This window comes from Symphalangus syndactylus, chromosome 2, assembly GCF_028878055.3.
Source record: "Symphalangus syndactylus isolate Jambi chromosome 2, NHGRI_mSymSyn1-v2.1_pri, whole genome shotgun sequence".
NCBI lineage: Eukaryota > Metazoa > Chordata > Mammalia > Primates > Hylobatidae > Symphalangus > Symphalangus syndactylus.
Window position 1 is genome coordinate 45,238,829 of NC_072424.2, and position 18,808 is coordinate 45,257,636.

At 41.7% G+C, this 18,808-nt stretch overlaps 1 protein-coding gene across 2 annotated transcripts in view; it reads left to right on the forward strand.

The window, feature by feature from the left end:
- MYOF (myoferlin) overlaps positions 1 to 18,808 on the forward strand; it is a 176,743-nt gene that overhangs the window by 73,272 nt on the left and 84,663 nt on the right. Inside the window, exons 7-17 of one of the 2 annotated variants that reach the window (XM_055255282.2) lie at positions 316 to 444; positions 5,065 to 5,127; positions 5,211 to 5,261; positions 6,403 to 6,433; positions 6,940 to 7,055; positions 7,752 to 7,878; positions 9,795 to 9,898; positions 11,802 to 11,870; positions 11,964 to 12,007; positions 13,023 to 13,105; positions 15,989 to 16,027. In XM_055255282.2, coding sequence (XP_055111257.1) covers positions 316 to 444; positions 5,065 to 5,127; positions 5,211 to 5,261; positions 6,403 to 6,433; positions 6,940 to 7,055; positions 7,752 to 7,878; positions 9,795 to 9,898; positions 11,802 to 11,870; positions 11,964 to 12,007; positions 13,023 to 13,105; positions 15,989 to 16,027 — 856 coding nt within the window. The remainder of the gene's footprint in view (positions 1 to 315; positions 445 to 5,064; positions 5,128 to 5,210; positions 5,262 to 6,402; positions 6,434 to 6,939; positions 7,056 to 7,751; positions 7,879 to 9,794; positions 9,899 to 11,801; positions 11,871 to 11,963; positions 12,008 to 13,022; positions 13,106 to 15,988; positions 16,028 to 18,808) is intronic. The other variant, XM_055255290.2, reaches the window with a different exon arrangement.

The following is an 18,808-nucleotide window of genomic DNA, read 5'->3' on the forward strand; positions in this document are numbered from 1 at the left end:
ATCACTAGGCTCAGCAAGACCAGGTGCATGACTAGAGTCTGAGTAGTGACCTCCACCTGCCCTGCCCTTTCCAGGCCGGCTTTGAACGATTTCATCCCTACAGCTGCTCTTGGTCTCTATAACCCATCCCCAGTTCCCATCTTGGGAATGACCCTAGGTGGCTCCACCCAATTGGTAGCACCTGGTATACCACAAAGCTGCCCTGGCCTGGTGTTAGCAATTCTAATAGGTGAAGGAAATGAAGCAACACCTGAGGAGCCTGAGGATCCCACGTGCTGGGAAAGGTTGGGTAACCATCTGCCTTCTGTGCTGCAGATCCGCGTCCGAGTGATTGAGGGCCGACAGTTAAGTGGCAACAACATAAGGCCTGTGGTCAAAGTTCACGTCTGTGGCCAGACGCACCGAACAAGAATCAAGAGAGGAAACAACCCTTTTTTTGACGAGGTAAAGGGGTTGAGAGGGCATATTTCTGCTCATGAGTCCCACGGGGGAGGGAAACACGGGAGCAGCTTCACTAGCGAAGACACCGCTGAGTTCCAAGTAGAGAACACAGGAACAAAACTAGGTGTGACCATGTGAACACATGGCAGGGTCTTGGAAAAAGCCCTGGAGTTTAAGCTTCATGGTAAACCCACTTCTGCATGTTGGAAAAGGAGAAATAGGTAAGTAACAAATACAGCTTTTTTTTTTTTTTTTTTGAGATGGAGTTTCGCTCTTGTTGCCCAGGCTGGAGTGCAGTGGCGTGATCTCGGCCCACTGCAACCTCCACCTCCGGGGTTCAAGTATTCTTCTGCCTCAGCCTCCCAAGTAGCTGGGATTACAGGCATGCACCACCCCACCCAGCTAATTTTGTATTTTCAGTAGAGACGAGGTTTCACTATTTTGGTCAGTCTGTTCTCGAACTCCTGAACTCAAGTGATCCACCCGCCAACAAAGTGCTGGGATTAGAGGCATGAGCCACCGTGCCCGGCCAGCATTTATTTAAATAAAATTGTTCACTTGGGACAATCTAAAAGATATCTAGCTTTTAGATATCTAAAAGCTAAATGATGTGAAGATCCAAGGCTAAGCAGGTATGGGGGTACACACCTGTAATCCCAACACTCAAGAGGCTGAGACGGGAGGAGTGCTTGAGCCCAGATGTTCAAGACCAGCCTGGGCAATATAGTGAGACGCCTTTAAAAAAAAAAATTACCTGGTCACCTCTGTTGGTGGTTCTCAGAGATGCTGTTGCCTTTCTGGTGTTTTTGTGACAACTTCTTGTTGATCCCTTCCTGATGGATCCCTTCGACTCTTATGAGAGAGGACGTGATGTCTCCTAAATCTACCTTTGCTTATTCTAATTAGCAGGGTGTCTCTGAGGGACAACTCTCTGTGGCTAATCCAGTTTTTTAGAGGTGTCAAAACGTACTTGGCTGCAAAAATAATATATGTTAAAGGAAAGCAGTTATTAGCACACAGGGGCTTTGTTTTGTCCCCCATACTGATAAGTTGTTTTTTTTTTTTTTTGAGATGGAGTCTCGCTCTGTCGCCCAGGCTAGAGTGCAGTGGCACGATCTTGGCTCACTGCAAACTCTGCCTCCTGGGTTCACGCCATTCACCTGCCTTAGCCTCCTGAGTAGCTGGGACTACAGGTGCCTGCTACCACACCCAGCTAATTTTTTTTTTTTTTTTTTTTTTTGTATTTTTAGTAGAGATGGGGTTTCACCATGTTGGCCAGGATGGTCTCGATCTCTTGACCTCGTGATCCACCGCCTCGGCCTCCCAAAGTGCTGGGATTACAGGCGTCAGCCACCGCGCCTGGCCTTTTTTTTTTTTTTTTTTAAGACAGAGTCTCGCTCTGTTGCCAAGGCTGGAGTGTGGTGGTGTAATCTCAGCTCACTGCAACCTCCACCTCCCAGGCTGAAGCAATCCTCTCACCTCAGCCTCCCAAGTAGCTGAGACTACAGGCACACACCACCACACTCAGCTAATATTTGTATTTTTAGTAGAGATGGGGTTTTGCCATGTTGCCCAGGCTGGTCTCAAACTCCTGGCCTCAGGTGTTCCGCCTACCTTGGCCTCCCAAAGTGCTGGGATTACAGATGTGAGCCACTGTGCCCTGCCTCCCATACTGAGAATTTAGCCTGTTCTATTGCCCTCTTTTATAACACTCCTCAAAAATACATGACACCTTGACAATCATCTCAAATGCCACAAAACTCCATGACTGGGCTGTGGGGAGAAATGATATATTTAGGGAACTTTTCAGAGTCTTGGCCAACTGTGCTGAGGAGACACATTTCTGGGATTCCTCAGGCCTATGTCTCCTGCTCTGTTCTCCAGCACAGGCCTGTCTTATCACACTTCCTCTTCATTCCCTACAGCTTCTAATCCCAGCCCTGGTGTTTGTCCCTTTTTTTTTTTTTTCTACTTCTTTATTCAGAAAAGAAATGGTTTCTTCCATACCACGTTTCTATTTCTTCCCCTTTGTTCAAAGTGGCTTTCAGCTCTGCAGAAGGCCTCATTTTCTTCTCACCTCTAACCTCTCCCCTTCAAAGGAATCACAGACGACAGCAGGCAGCCAAGTACGGTAGTATACACGTTCTCACGAGAGGTAGGGGCTGCACAGAGAAGGGGCACCGGAAATGGACTTCAGGGAAGGCAGAGAGATTCACGTTGGAGGGCAAGACTGGATGGGGAGGGGAGGAGGCAAGATGCTGGATTACTTGGGACTAACGCATAAACCCCGTCTATGCATTGATAATGCAGGCTTCCTGTTGACTCAGCTACATTCCCAGGAGCCCAGCAAACATCTCCAGCTTCCTCAGAATTTTCCCATTTTCATGAGTTTGAGGGGGATTAGATCTCTTGGCAAAAGAGAAGACCAGTACATTAATCAATAAAAAAATTTTACAGGATAGGAGAAACAAAAGTAAGATGATAAAAACAAATATATATATCTTACTTTTATCATCTTTTGTTTATATATACATAAAAGAGGTTTACTAAAAAAATTTTAGTACTTTTGTTTATATATATATATATATATATATGAGGTTTACTAAAAAAAATTTCTAGCCTGGCCAGGCGTGGTAGCTCACGCCTGTAATACCAGCAATTTGGGAGGCCAAGGTGGGTAGATCATCAATCATGAGTTCAAGACGAGCCTGGACAACATGGTGAAACCCCATCTCTACTAAAAATACAATTAGCCGGGTGTGGTGGTACACACCTGTAGTCCCAGCTACTCAGGAGGCTGAGGTAGGAGAATTGCTTGAACCTGGGAGGCGGAGGTTGCAGTGAGCCAAGATCGGGCCACTGCACTCCAGCCTGGGTGACAGAGCGAGAGTGTCTCACAACAAAAAATTAGCCTGGCATGGTGATGGGTGGCTATAATCCCAGCTACTCGGGAGGTTGAGGCAAGAGAATTGCTTAAAACCTGGAGGCGGAGGTTACAGTGAGCCAAGATCATGCCACTGCGCTCCAGCCTGGGCAACAGAGCGAGATTCTGTCAAAAAAAAAAAAAAAATTCCTAGCCTGTATATATCTTTTTAACCAAGTAATACTAAATTTGTTATCACCAATAATAGGAACAAAATGATGTGGTGTCCTCATGTGATATAATGGAAGTAATCAACATCACCTGTGTCAAGTCTTGTCAAATGGCCAATTTGCATCCGACAGTGAGGAAACATTCACACAAATCTAGACTGTGGGATATTCTATAAAAAAAGGGCATGGTGGCTCACGCCTGTAATCCCAGTACTTTGGGAGGCCAAGGCAGGAGGATCACTTGAGGCCAGTAGTTCAAGACCAGCCCAAGCAACATAGTGAAACTTCATCTCTATTTAAAGAAGAACAAAAAGCAAGGAAAAACACAAGAAACAAAAAAGGAAATAGCACTGTTCTATATTTTTATATAGCTTCCTTTTGGAAGCTGAAGAGACTCAAAAACCAAATGCAATGAATGATTCTTGCATAGATCCTAGATTTCTTTGAAAAGCTAAAGTTTTTTTGTAGGGATGATTGGAGAAATTTGAAAATTGACTCTGTTAGATGTTAAATTTCTTGGTTATGATAATGGTGTTGCAATTATATAGGAAGATGTCCTTGCTCTTAGGAGATGCATGTAAATGTATTTTGAAGGGGTGAAGTGTCATGATATCTAGAGCTTTCTTGCAAATAGTTCAGTTTAAAAAAGAGAAAGATAAAGCAAATGTCCAAAAATGGAACAATTGGTGAACATAGGTGAAAGGTGGTATTTATTTTACCATTCTTTCAGCTGTCCTATAGATTAGAAATACTCCTAAGTAAAAAGTTGGAGGAAAAAGTCTCAGTTGGAATAAGTGTTCAATCTTTTAGGATTAACATTTATTAGCCTAACATGGTTAAACCTCCTATATACCTAATATTCATATCCCAAGAATCAATCTTCTTAAAATTAGCTTTTACAGTGTGGTCAATATTGACTTTGCTGGGGCACTAACTTAATCTAACGGGCAAAATTGTCTTGAAAGGTGCTTTCTTGGAGTAAAATTAGAGTCACTAGACACTAATAGAGCTAAAGATATTAGAGAAATTTAAAACACACTCCAGGTCATGCCAGCTCGAAGCGCTCATTTTGGTAAGCATTCCAACATGAAGTCACCTTGGATCTTTTTCCCCTTTTTTTTTGAGATGGCCTCTCACTATATTGCCCTAGCTGGTCTTAGGCACTCCTCCCATCTCAGCCTCCTGAGTGTTGGGATTACAGGGGTGTACCCCGATACCTGCTTAGCTTTGGCTCTTTACATCATTTAGCTTTTAGATATCTAGTCCCAGGTGAACAATTTTATTTGGTTAAGTAAATGCTGTATTTGTTACTTACCCCTTTCTCCTTTTTCCAACATGAAGAAGTGGGTTTACCATGAAGCTTAAACTTCAGGGCTTAAACTCCAGGCCTTGCCATGTGTTCACATGGTCAAACCTAATTTTGAATTTGTGTTTTGTATTGTTTAGGAGGGCCCCCAAAATTATAGCATCAGATCCCCCTAACCGGAATCCCCTGTTAACATTTAAACATCTGCTCTATTGTTTTGGCAGTTGTTTTTCTACAATGTCAACATGACCCCTTCTGAATTGATGGATGAGATCATCAGCATCCGGGTAAGGGTCAGCAAGTAGGAAGGTACTGCTCACTCACTGCCAGGCAAAGCCAATCATTTCTTCACTACTCTTCTTTCTTCCAGGTTTATAACTCTCACTCTCTGCGGGCAGATTGTCTGATGGGGGAATTTAAGGTGAGTGACAACAGTCTGCTTCATTCAACTTACAGAAAAATGAGAACTTTCATAATAGAAATCTGATTCCTGTGTACCCATCTTGGTGGCATCTTGGGAATGTGTAAGGGTTCAGCATGATGACGCTTGCTGAAGGCTGCTTGGGGCTTGTCTATTTCCAAAGTATAACAGTAAACAGAGCTCTCAAAGCAAGATGCCCTGAAGCTGCCATATCAGGGCCCTTCCCAGGGTTGTATCTCTGGATGGAAGCAAATCCACTGCCACAAAGGGAAGGGGTGTTGACCATGGCAAGAAGTCCACCATCCACCTCCACTTACTGGGGGCCCCAGAGCTCCGTCTGCAAAGCCAATTATGATAAATTCAGAGTGTGAAAGGAAAGCCAAACAAGGTGAGACGTTCAAGGTGCTTCTAAGTAACTCTCACTAGAATGAAAGGACAAATACTTGGTTGGCTTCCTCCCAGCAATTCTACATGGAATAGGCTGCCTCTCCAAGAAAGGAGCACCAGTCACTAGAAGTCCTAGAGGATGATCTTGGTCAGGCAGACCTGTGTTCATAACCTGTCTGCCACCAAGTAGCCACATGTCCCAGAGGAACTCAATCTCTCTGATCCTTAGTTTCTTCATCTGTAAAATGGGGTCATTGAGAAAATTAAATGAGATAGTATGTGTAAAGCACCTAGCACAGCACCTGGCACATTGAAGTGCCCAATCAATGGTTATATTAATAGTAGCATTAGCTGGAGGAGGAGGAGGAGAAGGAGGAGGAGGAGGAGAATTGGACAGGAAATCGGGCCAGGTGAATTTCTGTAGGATGACCAGTGGTCCCACTTTGCCTGGGACTTCAGTGGTAAAACTGAGGATAACCCAGGCAAACTGGGTCATATTGGTCACTCTGCTTCCGTGGTCCCTTCCAGCCCTAAGACTAGCTCATTCATTCAATAGTGACTTACTGAGGGTCTTCCATGTGCCACACATCAGACAAGGCACTGAGGATACAGAGAGGATAAGATGGAAATGTTGGGTCTCAAGGAAATTTAAGTGTAATCAAGACATGATATTTAAATATAATAATGATGGCTTCTTTAAAGTGACTAGACTGATTTTAAAATCTACTTAGACTACTTTTGATTGTTTTCCCAGATTGATGTTGGATTTGTTTATGATGAACCTGGTAAGTAATATTCTCCCCATCAATATGAAGTCTTAAATTCATTCCTTCTAACTCTGAAGATGATTCTAAGAATCAAGACAATTTGGGGGGGATCAAAGAATTAAAGTCAAAGGAATTTTTTAGAAAATATTTTCTTAATGAGGGAGAGGAGAGGATGCTTAGTGGGAATAAATAACAGTAGCTTAGAACAAATGTCTAATTTTTTATCTTAGCATTAAAAATGGATGATTTCTATGTTTTGTGAAGATATTTTGATCTTATCAAAATTAAATTATAAAACTAGTTGGTACAACTTAGTCTTGTTTGAGTTACACGGGGACAGAATGGTGGGGGTGGGGTGTAGGGAGAGCACAAAACAAGATGTGAAAGTGGACACTCATCTGGGGAATTTGTTGTGTCATGAAGAGGCTTCCAAGAAAATGCAGCTTATCTTATGGCAGAGGAATCACAGACTTACCAGTACCTTTTTAGCATGTCCATTTCCTTTTACTCCTTCTCTATTTCAGGCCATGCTGTCATGAGAAAGTGGCTTCTTCTCAATGACCCAGAAGATACCAGCTCAGGTTCTAAAGGTTATATGAAAGTCAGCATGTTTGTCCTTGGAACCGGAGATGAGCCTCCTGTGAGTCCCTACATTCTCTACTTTCTACATTTCTCATTAAAAAAGAAGGCCAAGAGTTAAGCATGTGGGCATGGGTAATTGTGAAATGGAGCACGGCTTCCTGTCAGTACCCTCTGATTCCCCCTATTCTTCAGAAGCTGTTCTTTTCTTCATCACGGAGTTATTGTTCTAGCCACTTAGACTCCTATCCGATGTCTATGAGTGAGCGTTTAATTGAGAACCGATGAGTGTGTTTTTACAACGTCCTTGCATCATTAGAAAGACTGCTTTTATCTAGAAAGCATGACTTACTTGCAGAATAAGGCATTGCTACTTAAATAGTGATTATTCTAGGAAACTGGGTGGCAAACTGCAGAATATAAGTGGCCAGAGAGAAGTTGAAGGGACATCAGGAACACACACACACACACACACACACACACACACACACACACACACACAGAAGCACACACGCTCTTAGTATTTGGTGCTCATAAAATGACAGAATGATACAAAAACATATGAGCGTTGATTTTGTGGAGTAGTTTTGAGGTTGAAGGAAAACTGGTGGCTGATGGCAGGCTGAACTCTTAAGCCCCAAACACAGGAAATCCTAATGGAAACGATTCTAAATGGTTTCATTTTATAAGCATTAATTTGGCTTTTTCCAAGTGCTGCTTTTCTGTATGTATACTTTAAATCATGTGCCCCTAATAGCCTGAGAGACGAGATCGTGATAATGACAGTGATGATGTGGAGAGTAATTTGTTACTCCCTGCTGGCATCGCCCTCCGGTGGGTGACCTTCTTGCTGAAAATCTACCGAGCAGAGGACATCCCCCAGAGTATGTACTGATTTAATTTTACCCCAGAATTGTCGGTTATCTGTGTGATGAGATGTGTTAAAAATCAAACTCTAATAGTGATTGCTGTCCCTATCGTATATTTTTCTTCTGAAAGGGCTTCGTGGGCTTATTTTCATTCCTTCTGGCCCCGTTGAAAGCTACTTGAGCAGGCTCATGGCACAGCCAGTTGGTTGCTGATCGTGTTCCTTGTTGAGTACCTGCATTTGGCCCATTTGACTCTCTCTCTTGCTCTTCTATATCTTCTCTTTATTCTAGAGGATGCTAAAGAGATATGAGCAGTCAGCACTTCCAACCCCTTTTATCCCAAATGAAAATGTGAACTGTTATTATCAAATCAAGGTGTTTGCTATCCAGCTATTAAAAAAAAAAAATAGCAGAAATTAGCAGGGCGTGGTGGCGGGTGCCTGTAATCCCAGCTACCTGGGAGGCTGAGGCATGAGAATCACTTGAATCCAGGAGGTGGAGGCTGCCGTGAGCCATGCCACTGCACTCCAGCTTGAGCAACAGAGTGAGATTCCATCTCAAAAAAAAAAAAAAAATGCTGAGCACAGGGTAGTAATGTCCCAATGACTAGAAGTCTGCCACTATTGTATTATGAAATATATTCAGCAAGAGACTGGTTGCATTTAAGGGATCGCTTCTAGTGATTCCCTTTATGGGAACTAGTCTGGTTATCCCTCTGTCACTGCTGATGGCCCAGCATCCTATTTGCCTTGCTGGGCCTGTCTGGTTCCTGCTGGGCTCTGGGACATGGGACCCTCCTCCAAGTCCCCAGGAGGCTGCACCCACTGTACAGGCCATGGGTCTCTTCAGGATTTGCTGCTTTTCTTGGGAATCCTTTTCCTTTTTTAAGATCCTATGGTCTTAAAAGATGGTATTGTAGGGCCTCCCCATACCCACCTTTCTCTCAAAAATGTGTCAAATGGGCCGGATGCAGTGGGTCATGCCTATAATCCCAGCACTTTGGAAGGCCAAGGTAGAAGGATTGCTTGAGGCCAAAAGTTCAAGACCAGCCTGGGCGACATAGCAAGACCTCTGTCTCTATTTAAAAAAAAAAAAAAAAAGAAGAAAGAAATACATAAAGTAAATAAATTAAAATCCTGATCTCTATTTGCTTTTTAGCTTAATCAACTATAGATTGTAGTTGATTAAATATATCATTTGTGATTATGCCAAATTTTCTTGAATTTCTCTGAAAAAGACTAGGACTATATCATTTTGACCTGGAGCACCTTTCTCCCGATCGAAAGCAGGCCTGAGTTTGAGAATCATCTTTTACTCTCACTGAATGAACTTTATTGTATTTTTTCCTCCATAAAAGATCAAGTTTTTTTTTTGTTGTTGTTGTTTTTGAGATAGAGCCTCACTCTGTCACCCAGTATATGGAGGCTGGCATATACTGGCTAGATCTTGGCTAACTGCAAGATTCAAGTGATTCTCGTGTCTCAGCCTCCCAAGTGGCTTGGATTACAGGCATGTGCCACCACACCTGGCTAATTTTTTGTTTGTTTGTTTGTTTTGAGATGGAGTCTTGCTCTGTCACCAGGCTGGACTGCAGTGGTGTGATCTTGGCTCACTGCAATCTCCGCCTCCCAGGTTCAAGCAATTCTCCTGCCTCAGCCTCCCGAGTAGCTGGGATTACAGGCATGTGCCACCACACTCAGCTAATTTTTGTATTTTCAATAGAGAAGGGGTTTCACCATGTTGGCCAGGATGGCCTCGATCTTCTGACCTCGTGATCCACCGACCTTGGCCTCTCAAAGTGCTGGGATTACAGGCATGAGCCACTGCGCCTAGCCTGTTGCAACTATTTTGATGTATAAGAGAACTTTTAAAATTTTGCTAAATTTCTGAGAATTGAATTTAATTTCTGCTGTATAACTATTACCTTCCAGTGGATGATGCCTTCTCACAGACAGTAAAGGAAATATTTGGAGGCAATGCAGATAAGAAAAATCTCGTGGATCCTTTTGTAGAAGTTTCCTTTGCTGGAAAAAAGGTTTGTACATGATCTAAATGCAGATGCTGCTAGGAATAAATATTTAAAACTACTGTGCTTTCCTTGGAGTGAATTCCTGCTTACTCTTTGTTAAAATAGCCCCCTGATGAGCCGGGCACTCTGCGGGAACACAGATTATCTGAGTCTGAACACGCCAGACTTCTCCGCAGGTTTATTTTGGAGTGGAAAGTATGCAGAACACAAATTAGAAAATTCAGTCTTTTGAGAGATTAAAATAGGGAAGGCTACCACTGAATTTCTGGAATTGCTTTTCAGGTCCAAACGTTATCTTAAACTTAGGCAAGCTCTCTGGCCAGCCACACCCATCCCTGGTAAATGTAGGACAGAGACCCCTCCTCCATGCCCTGTTGCCCCTTCCTGTCATGTTTCTCACCTTCCATGCCCCAGTAAACTGTTGAAACCAGAGAATGGGTCAGAGAAGCCCCATCCCACTCCCCTGAAAAAATCTGAGAGACTCTTGGTGTAGCGACAGCTATAACCACCACTTTTACCTACAGAGATGGTCAAAGATTGGAGAGTTGAGAGTTGGGTGAGATTCTACAGTAGAATAATAGCACATCATGGACAGTTATAGACAAAAAGAACTAGCATCTTTTATGTGTTCGAAACATATAATTATGAAAGCAAGATTCGGCAAACCACATACACATACACATATGACTGGTGCTTTTTTCTAAAAGATTCAGTGGGTGTGGTGGAAAAGCCTTCAGCTCTGGAGCAAAATGAGGCCTGAATTAAATTCAGGCTTTACCCCACCTCATAGGCAGGCAAATTGCTTACCCTCTGAGTTTCCATTTCCTGAACTATAAAGGGAGATAATAATAATCACACAGGATTGTTGAGAGGTTTGACTCATTCAAAACGTCATTAAGTACCAGATTCTGTCCCATGTGCTGGGATATAGAAACGAACACGTGGGAATAGAAGAGACAGACAATAAACAAGCAAACAAGAAACTGAATAATTTTAAATGGTGCCCAGTACTACAAAGAAAAGCAGGGACAAGAAGTGATTGGTGCAGGGGAGGAGTGTTTATCCAGGTTATCAGGTGAGACTCCTGATGCAGAGATCAGGGCAGGGAGGCATCCAGGCAGGGAGAAGGGTGATGGAAGGGCCCCAAGGAGGAAAATGTTAGCAGGGAAGGCCTGCCCATGCGGCTGCAGTGGAGCCAGCAAGGGGGGAAAACTAGGAGGTCAGCGAGAAGTAGGGTTGGGACAATAGGGCTTCATCAGCCCAGGGAAGGATTGGGGCTTTATTTGAAGTGTACTTTGAGGGCCCCCTGAAGATGTTACACAGAAGTGACATGAAAGTCAGGAGGCAAGAGAGGGTGTGGAGTTCAGACAGGAGACAACCGCAGGCATCCTGGGGAGAAACGTTTCAGGATTGGCTTGAAGACATTCCAGGATCTGCTTAGAGATGGAGGTGTCAGGGTGTGGCTGATTCTGGTTCTGAGCCTGACCACCTGAATAAAGAGTGACGGAAAGACTGGAACAAGAGCCAGTTTGGGGTAGGGGACAGGTAGGCTGGCGGGCAGGGTCAAAAGATCTGTCTGGATGTGTTAATGGTAGATGCTTCCCAAACGGTATATAACAAATGCTCTATCCACCTTATCTCTTGCTTTGGTACATTAATCTAATGTTAGAAGTCTGACAATTGAAAACTAATGAAAAAATGGTTAAAAACAAGCTCCTGGTGCATCGAAACAGCAACAATTAATATTAAACCCATGTCATATTTTATAAATCATCAAGAAAAATAAAGTTTAACCAGGTTCCTAAGTATATAAGTAAACTGCTAAAGTCATAATCTAGTATGCATAGATTGTAAACTTTTAGAAATTAGAAACTCGAAAACCTACACTTTTGCTTTGGTGATTTTGCAGGTTTGTACAAACATAATTGAGAAAAATGCAAACCCAGAGTGGAATCAGGTCGTCAATCTTCAGATCAAGGTTTGACTTTCTTTTCTTTCAGAAAAAGAATACTTACTTAATAATTACTAAATCACCAATAAATAACTACTTTTTTCTGTCTCATTTTTATAGTTTCCTTCAGTATGTGAAAAAATAAAACTAACAATATATGACTGGTGAGTTGAAAATAGATATGTGTCTAATTCAACATAAAATAAACATTGGATATTGTGAAACATTACTCTGGACTCTGGATGGTCTAACTCTTTCTGGTATTTTGCTTTCCTTCCAGAGGAAAGGTTAAGTTGCTCCTGGAACTGGGTGTTTTCTTAAAACAAAATTTAATTATAGTGTTACTACAAAAAAAGCTTCGATTATTTCGGTTCAACTGCTCATAAACAAAAGAAGGGGAACATGCTGAAAATGCCCCAAGATAAGAAATCAGGGATTTAAATATCATTAGGCTGTCCAGAATAGACTTCAGAAATACAGTCAAGCATTTCTTGGGAAGAGTCACCAAAACATCTGGAGAGCAATTCATTGTTATTGTTAAAAAAGAAAATGGTAAAACTACCTCAGTGAAGGCAAGGAAAAGTCCTTGAAATGTTCTGATGGAACTTTTACTAGACCAGCCTCCTAGCACTGATTGGCCATAACAAGACCGTTCTTGGAATGTTCTAGTTAGATGTAGCATTCAGCAGGCAACTTTAGCTCCCTGAGAGTGGAAACATGACAAGTATCATTACCATCGTCATGATCATCACGATCATAATTATGTAATGTGCCTATAATTGATTAATTCATTTTATGACAATGGTATTGTAGCCATGGGCACATCCCTTGGCCTCTCTGTACAATTGCAGTTTCATAACTTCAGAATAAATTACCTCACTAGATCAGTGTTTCTCAAGGGTGTCTGGAGGACCATCTGTATCAGAATCAATTGGGAAATACTTATAAATGCGAACTCTTGGTCCCCACTCTAGGCTTATTGAATTAAAAATGTGGGCAGGAGATGAGGGTGAGAAGTCTCCAGTTGATTACTAAGTACGATTAAGTTTGAGGCCCACTGAACATGATTATTTCTGAAGTCTGGGGTATTTTCCAGCTCTAACTTTTTTTTAATTGTTGAAATGAAGGCATATATTCATAGATGGAGCCCTTAACCTATTTTTTTTTTTTTTAACACAGGGACCGTCTTACTAAAAATGATGTAGTTGGAACAACGTATCTACACCTCTCTAAAATTGCTGCCTCTGGTGGGGAAGTGGAAGGTAAGTCACTCAACAGATCTAGAACAAGACTGGATACAGAACTTCTGGAGAAAAAAATAAACTGGGGTAGCCACCTCGCAGTAGGTTTGGTTTCTTAGAAGCCAAATGTGATGAACCTAGTGAACCATTTCAATGATGTTTTGGTGATGGCCTGCAAAACGATTAATAATTGAAGTATATTAGTAAACTGCTAAAGTCATAATCTAGGATGCATATATTGTAAACTTTTAGAAAAAAATGAAATTTACAGTTTGAAGATTTTCAGCTTTCTTGTGCCCATCCAAAACTTCTTTCCCAATAGCGGTCTTATGAAATTTTTGTGTCAATACAGAGAGCTAGCACCTTATTTTTTAGAGTGGCATTGACCCAAGTCCACCCAAATATAAAATAATACTCCCTTCTCAACTGAATCCCTTGGCAGGAACAGTAAGGTCAGATGCCAATGAACCATGTAATCCTCATTCCCTAAGATAATGTGTATTTGGTCTTCATTTTCACAAGCATTGATAGCCAACACATTGTTCTTTCTGTTGTTTTCCAAACAATTTTCTTGAGAACTACTTGCCTATACCTGGCATTATGGTTTTGTGCATATGCCAGAAATTGTAACAGGGAATGAAGGAAAGCAGTTAAGATGATAAGAGAAAAAATTAATGTTAACACAGTAATACCAGCAGCTTATTTATTTTTTGAGACGGAGTCTCGCTCTGTGACCCAGGCTGGAGTGCAGTGGCACGATCTCAGCTCACTGCAACCTCTGCCTCCCAGGTTCAAGCAATTCTCCTGCCTCAGCCTCCTGAGTAGCTGGGACTACAGGCGCATGCCACCACGCCCAGCTAATTTTTGTATTTTTAGTAGAGACAGAGTTTTACCATGTTGGCCAGGATGGTCTCCATCTCCTGACCTCGTGATCCACCCGCCTCGGCCTCCCAAAGTGCTGGGATTACAGGCGTGAGCCACTGTGCCCGGCCCAGCAGCTTATTTTTTGTGACCAAAACAAAAATTATTGTAATTGCCAATAGATTAAATATATTGAGAGATTAAACACATGAAACAAAGTGAGAGACCTTGAGACAAAATTTTATCTTGGGGAACTCAAGGTTCCTCTCATCCTTATCTTGTTTAAGGTCTTTTTATAGGTTTTGAAAAAACATTGTTAATTCAAGCAATGGATAACATAAATAAGAACCTGGTTATTATATATATACATATAATACTATATATACATGCATATTATATATATATATGTACACTGTATATATATGTATATATAGTATTAGATATTAGAGAGAAGGTAAAGAAGATATTAGAGATACGGTGAAGAACATACAGATTTCCTCTCTCCAGAAGCGAAAAAAAGGCAATCAGAAGACAAGGTGGTGACCAAAGGAGATATAGTACAACTATAAAGGTACATGGCTGGGCGTGGTGGCTCATGCCTGTAATCCCAGCACTTTGGGAGGCCAAGGGGGGTGGATCCTTTGAGGTCAGGAGTTCGAGACCAGGCTGGCCAACATGGTGAAACTCCATCTCTACTAAAAATACAAAAATTAGCCAGGCGTGGTGGCAGGGGCCTGTAATCCCAGTTATTCAGGAGGCTGAGGCAGGAGAATCACTTGAACCCGGGAGGTGGAGGTTGCAGTGAGCCGAGATTGCACCATTGCACTCCAGCCTGGGTAACAGAGCAAGATTCCATCTCGAATGAATGAATGAATGAATAAACAAATAAATAGTTATATGTGGCACTATTTTAAGCAAATGGTAGAAGGTAAGACAGAGATTCCATCTGAATGTTCTCTGCTGAGTAGCATAGTGATTATAACCCTGGAGCTGCAATGAAGGAAATGTAATCACAGCCCTTTCCTTTTCTCTGCAGAGAATATTTACATGGTTGCTAGAATGTAAACACTACTTATTGTATTTTGATTTTTAAAATTAAACCTGTAGCCAAAGCTCTGAACAAAGTGTAGATGTCATCACCCATTACAGTGTAAAAGTGTGGAAGATAGAGATGAGAAGCAGAAGGAGGAAGGGGAGTGGAAGTAGGGCAGGGGTGCTAATAGTCTCTTGTCTTCAAGTCAGGAATCTAAATATGACTATAGATGGAATCATAAAGGTGACCATTACAGGAAATAAAAATCATGCTGGAACTATATGGGGGGAGGGTAAAGATGACTGAAATCCATTCATTATTCATGAGTAGTCATTAAATAATATCTAAAGACAATTATTCAGAAATAGTGGCATAAGCATTTTGCTTAGTGACATGGTGGTAACATCAAGAAGAACTAAAAACAGAGATTGCTACAAGCAATTTTAGCTTCTGTCTCTGGGGCCTCTCATTGCAGGCCCTGCAGACCATGGGTTTACAGGGCCTTAAAATAACAATGAGCTGTCAACATCGCCCTCCCTGCCACAAAGAAACAAACCATGCTTTCAATCAAATAACGTGCAATAAACTCCAGGCCTTTGCTTACACAGCCTCAGACCACATTTACTTGGATTTTCTGATGTTGGTCCCAACTAAGCCGTAAGATAAGTAAATGTTTTATTAAAAACGTGAAATGCTGGTAACTTCACCAGGCCCCCTCTGTCCGGGGGAAGCTAGCTCTTCTGCTTCCTGGCTGCCTTGGGGCTGGGTGAGATTGAGTTATTCATGTGTGGTGGTTCTGCCCGTTGTCACAAAATCTGGGGTCATTTTGCATTTAACTGATGAGAATTGCATACATTACAAAAGGGTCATATGTGACTTGGGTCTGAATTTGGAATTTTTCTGGTGTTGCTAAATCACTTACCTGGCACTGGATTTGATTAACGTTTTCAATGTCTGTTTTATAATGCCCGTGTTTTTCTTGTTTAACCAGTCATATTTTTACTATGTAGATTTCTCATCTTCGGGAACTGGGGCTGCATCATATACAGGTTTATGCTTTGTAATTTTGCTCTCTATCTTCCTAGCTAATATTATCTTATTAAGAACATATCGACTGTCTTTAGAACTTTTTTTTGACATTTTGCTGTCTCAACATAGTTTCGCTAGAGTAATAATTTTTGTGTAAGTGCCATATGGTTGTCCTGCATGGCTAAGCTTAAAAGAAATATGCTAACCGGGCTTTGCTCCATGTCCCAGGCTTTCAGCTAAATGCACACCATCGTGTTTGGCTTTATTGCAAATAATTGATTGTGAGATATAACATTTTCTGTTATTGTTTATGTTCAGTAGGTAGAGAAATGGACCACTAAATCAATTGTTCTGAAATGTATCAAGTAACTTTCCCCCAATTTCAACGTGAATCTCTAGGTTGAAAAATACTGAATGTTTTTTACTTTTCTCCCTGAAGATCTTCACCACCCCCCCCAAAATGAGGGATCGTAACATCCTTTGGTTTGCACAGAACTCATCATTTTTTGCAAGTTTGCTCAATACTGTCACACACTTGACCATCACAACTCTCCTAGAGCAGATGTTTTTGTTCCCCTAACAGATGAAGACTCTGAGGTTTAGAGAGGTTCATTATCTGTCAGATAAGCATGATTCGCCCTGCCACAATAATCTCCCAAGGTTGTGGTAAGAAGGGAAAGAGATATTGCATGTGGGAAAGCTTTGCAAACTCTGAAGCTATGTGCAAATATAAGGTGATATCATGTAATTATGTAATTGACACAATGCCCAATTCTTATTTGCTTTAAACAATCTATTTCATTATAATCAGACTTTATATGAATATTAAGTAGTCCTTAGATTTGCAGTGAACTTGGCAGATGCTCAAGCACTTTATTCCTTTATTTATTTGTTTAACCAATCAATGAATATTTATGTAGTAGTATCACATGATAGAACCAGTAGTAGGTGTTTAGGAAATCAAAATAAAACATACTTAAATCCTGCCACTCCCCCGAAAAGTGATACTTTAGTCACAGAGATGTGCAGCTATGTAGGGTTCTAGAAACTAAAACATACAGTAATTATTTATAGGAATCCAAAACATAAAGGGGATTCAAAAAGGTAAAGGAGGCATGGAAAATATTGTTGGAAAGTGGGTTGTAGCTAGGTCAGAGGAAATCCTTGATGGCCAGGCTAAAGGATTTTTATTTTATTTTGTATAGGCTTTTCGGCAAGGACATTGGGAAGTTTGATGTGTCCACTGTGCATTAAATGGATTAGGAAACTTTGGAGGCAGGAAGAGATTTAGCTTATGAGAGAATGGGTTTTCTTTTATTCTTTTTTCTTTTTTTTTTTTCTGAGATGGAGTTTTGCTCAAGTCGCCCAGGCTGGAGTGCAATGGCATGATCTTGGTTCACTGCAACCTCCACCTCCTGGATTCAAGGGTTCTCCTGGCCCAGCCTCCCTAGTAGCTGGAATTACAGGCACCTGCCACCACGCCTGGCTAAATTTTTTTGTATTTTTAGTAGAGATGGGGTTTTGCCATGTTGGCCAGGCTGTTCTCGAACTCCTGAACCTCAGGTGATCCGCCTGCCTCAGCCTCCAAAGTACTGGGATTACAGGCATGAGCCACCATGCCTGGCCTAGAGAATGGGTTTTCCCAGGAGACTATACTAAGCTGTGAGCACATAGAAGGAAAGTTCATTCTGTTAATGCACAACGAAACAAGTCAAAGGGGTAACATACCAGAAAAGAGATTTGTTGGACAAAAATAATTAAGCCCCTGGCATTAAGCTGATATGAAGTGGATCATTCTTGACAATTTGTGTTTCAATCCCTGGGGATATTTAACAAAAAGCAAATACACATGACAGCACAGTCACTCATGGGAACCAGGTAGAGGAGAGGTGAGGTTAGACCAAAGGAATGGATGGGGTAGTGGAGGGTGTCCTTTTCTGAGCTTTGAAACTCAAGATCTGGGGTTAAATCTGCCAGTTTGTGGGACTTTTGACAAGTCACATCACTTCTGTGGGCTTTGGCTTGCCCATCCATAATGTGACATGACTGTGGTGCCATAGCTTTAACATCCATTCTTACTGGAATATTCTTTGACTCAACTTCTTTCTCTCTTTTTTTTTTTAAATCTTTTTTGTGTGTGATTCAACTTCTAAAAATGACTTCCTTTCCTCTCTGTGAATCTCTGCTTTAATTCTCTGTTTGCACCCAACATCCCTCCACTAAAACAAAATATTCTAGCACACAGAAAGAAGTCCAAACCCTACTTATTAGTGATGAATTAATTGTCTTTGCAATGTTCCATATGCCACAATGGATAAAGCCAAGCCAATTTATATGTTCATGTATAATAGTCATTCCTCCTATTTATCTATCTTGAAGATGATAACATGTTTCAGAGAAATCTCTGTTGGAGAAACTGTTAATCCGTCTTTGTGTTTCATGAGATTTCCAAACAAGTGTGACATGTGGCATCCTAGGGTGTTACCAAGTCTCAACCTTAGGCTGCATGCACTACTTTTGTACATCTTAATTTTCTAAATTTTCATTTAAATGTTTCTTTTTTTTTTGAGTCAGTGTCTGGCTCTGTCCCCCAGGCTGGAGTGCAGTGGCACCATCTCGGCTCACTGCAAGCTCCACCTCCTGGGTTCACGCCATTCTCCTGCCTCAGCCTCCCGAGTAGCTGGGACTACAGGCGCCCGCCACCACTTCCGGCTAATTTTTTTGTATTTTCAGTAGAGACAGGGTTTCACTATGTTGGCCAGGATGGTCTCGAACTCCTGACCTCGTGATCCGCCCACCTC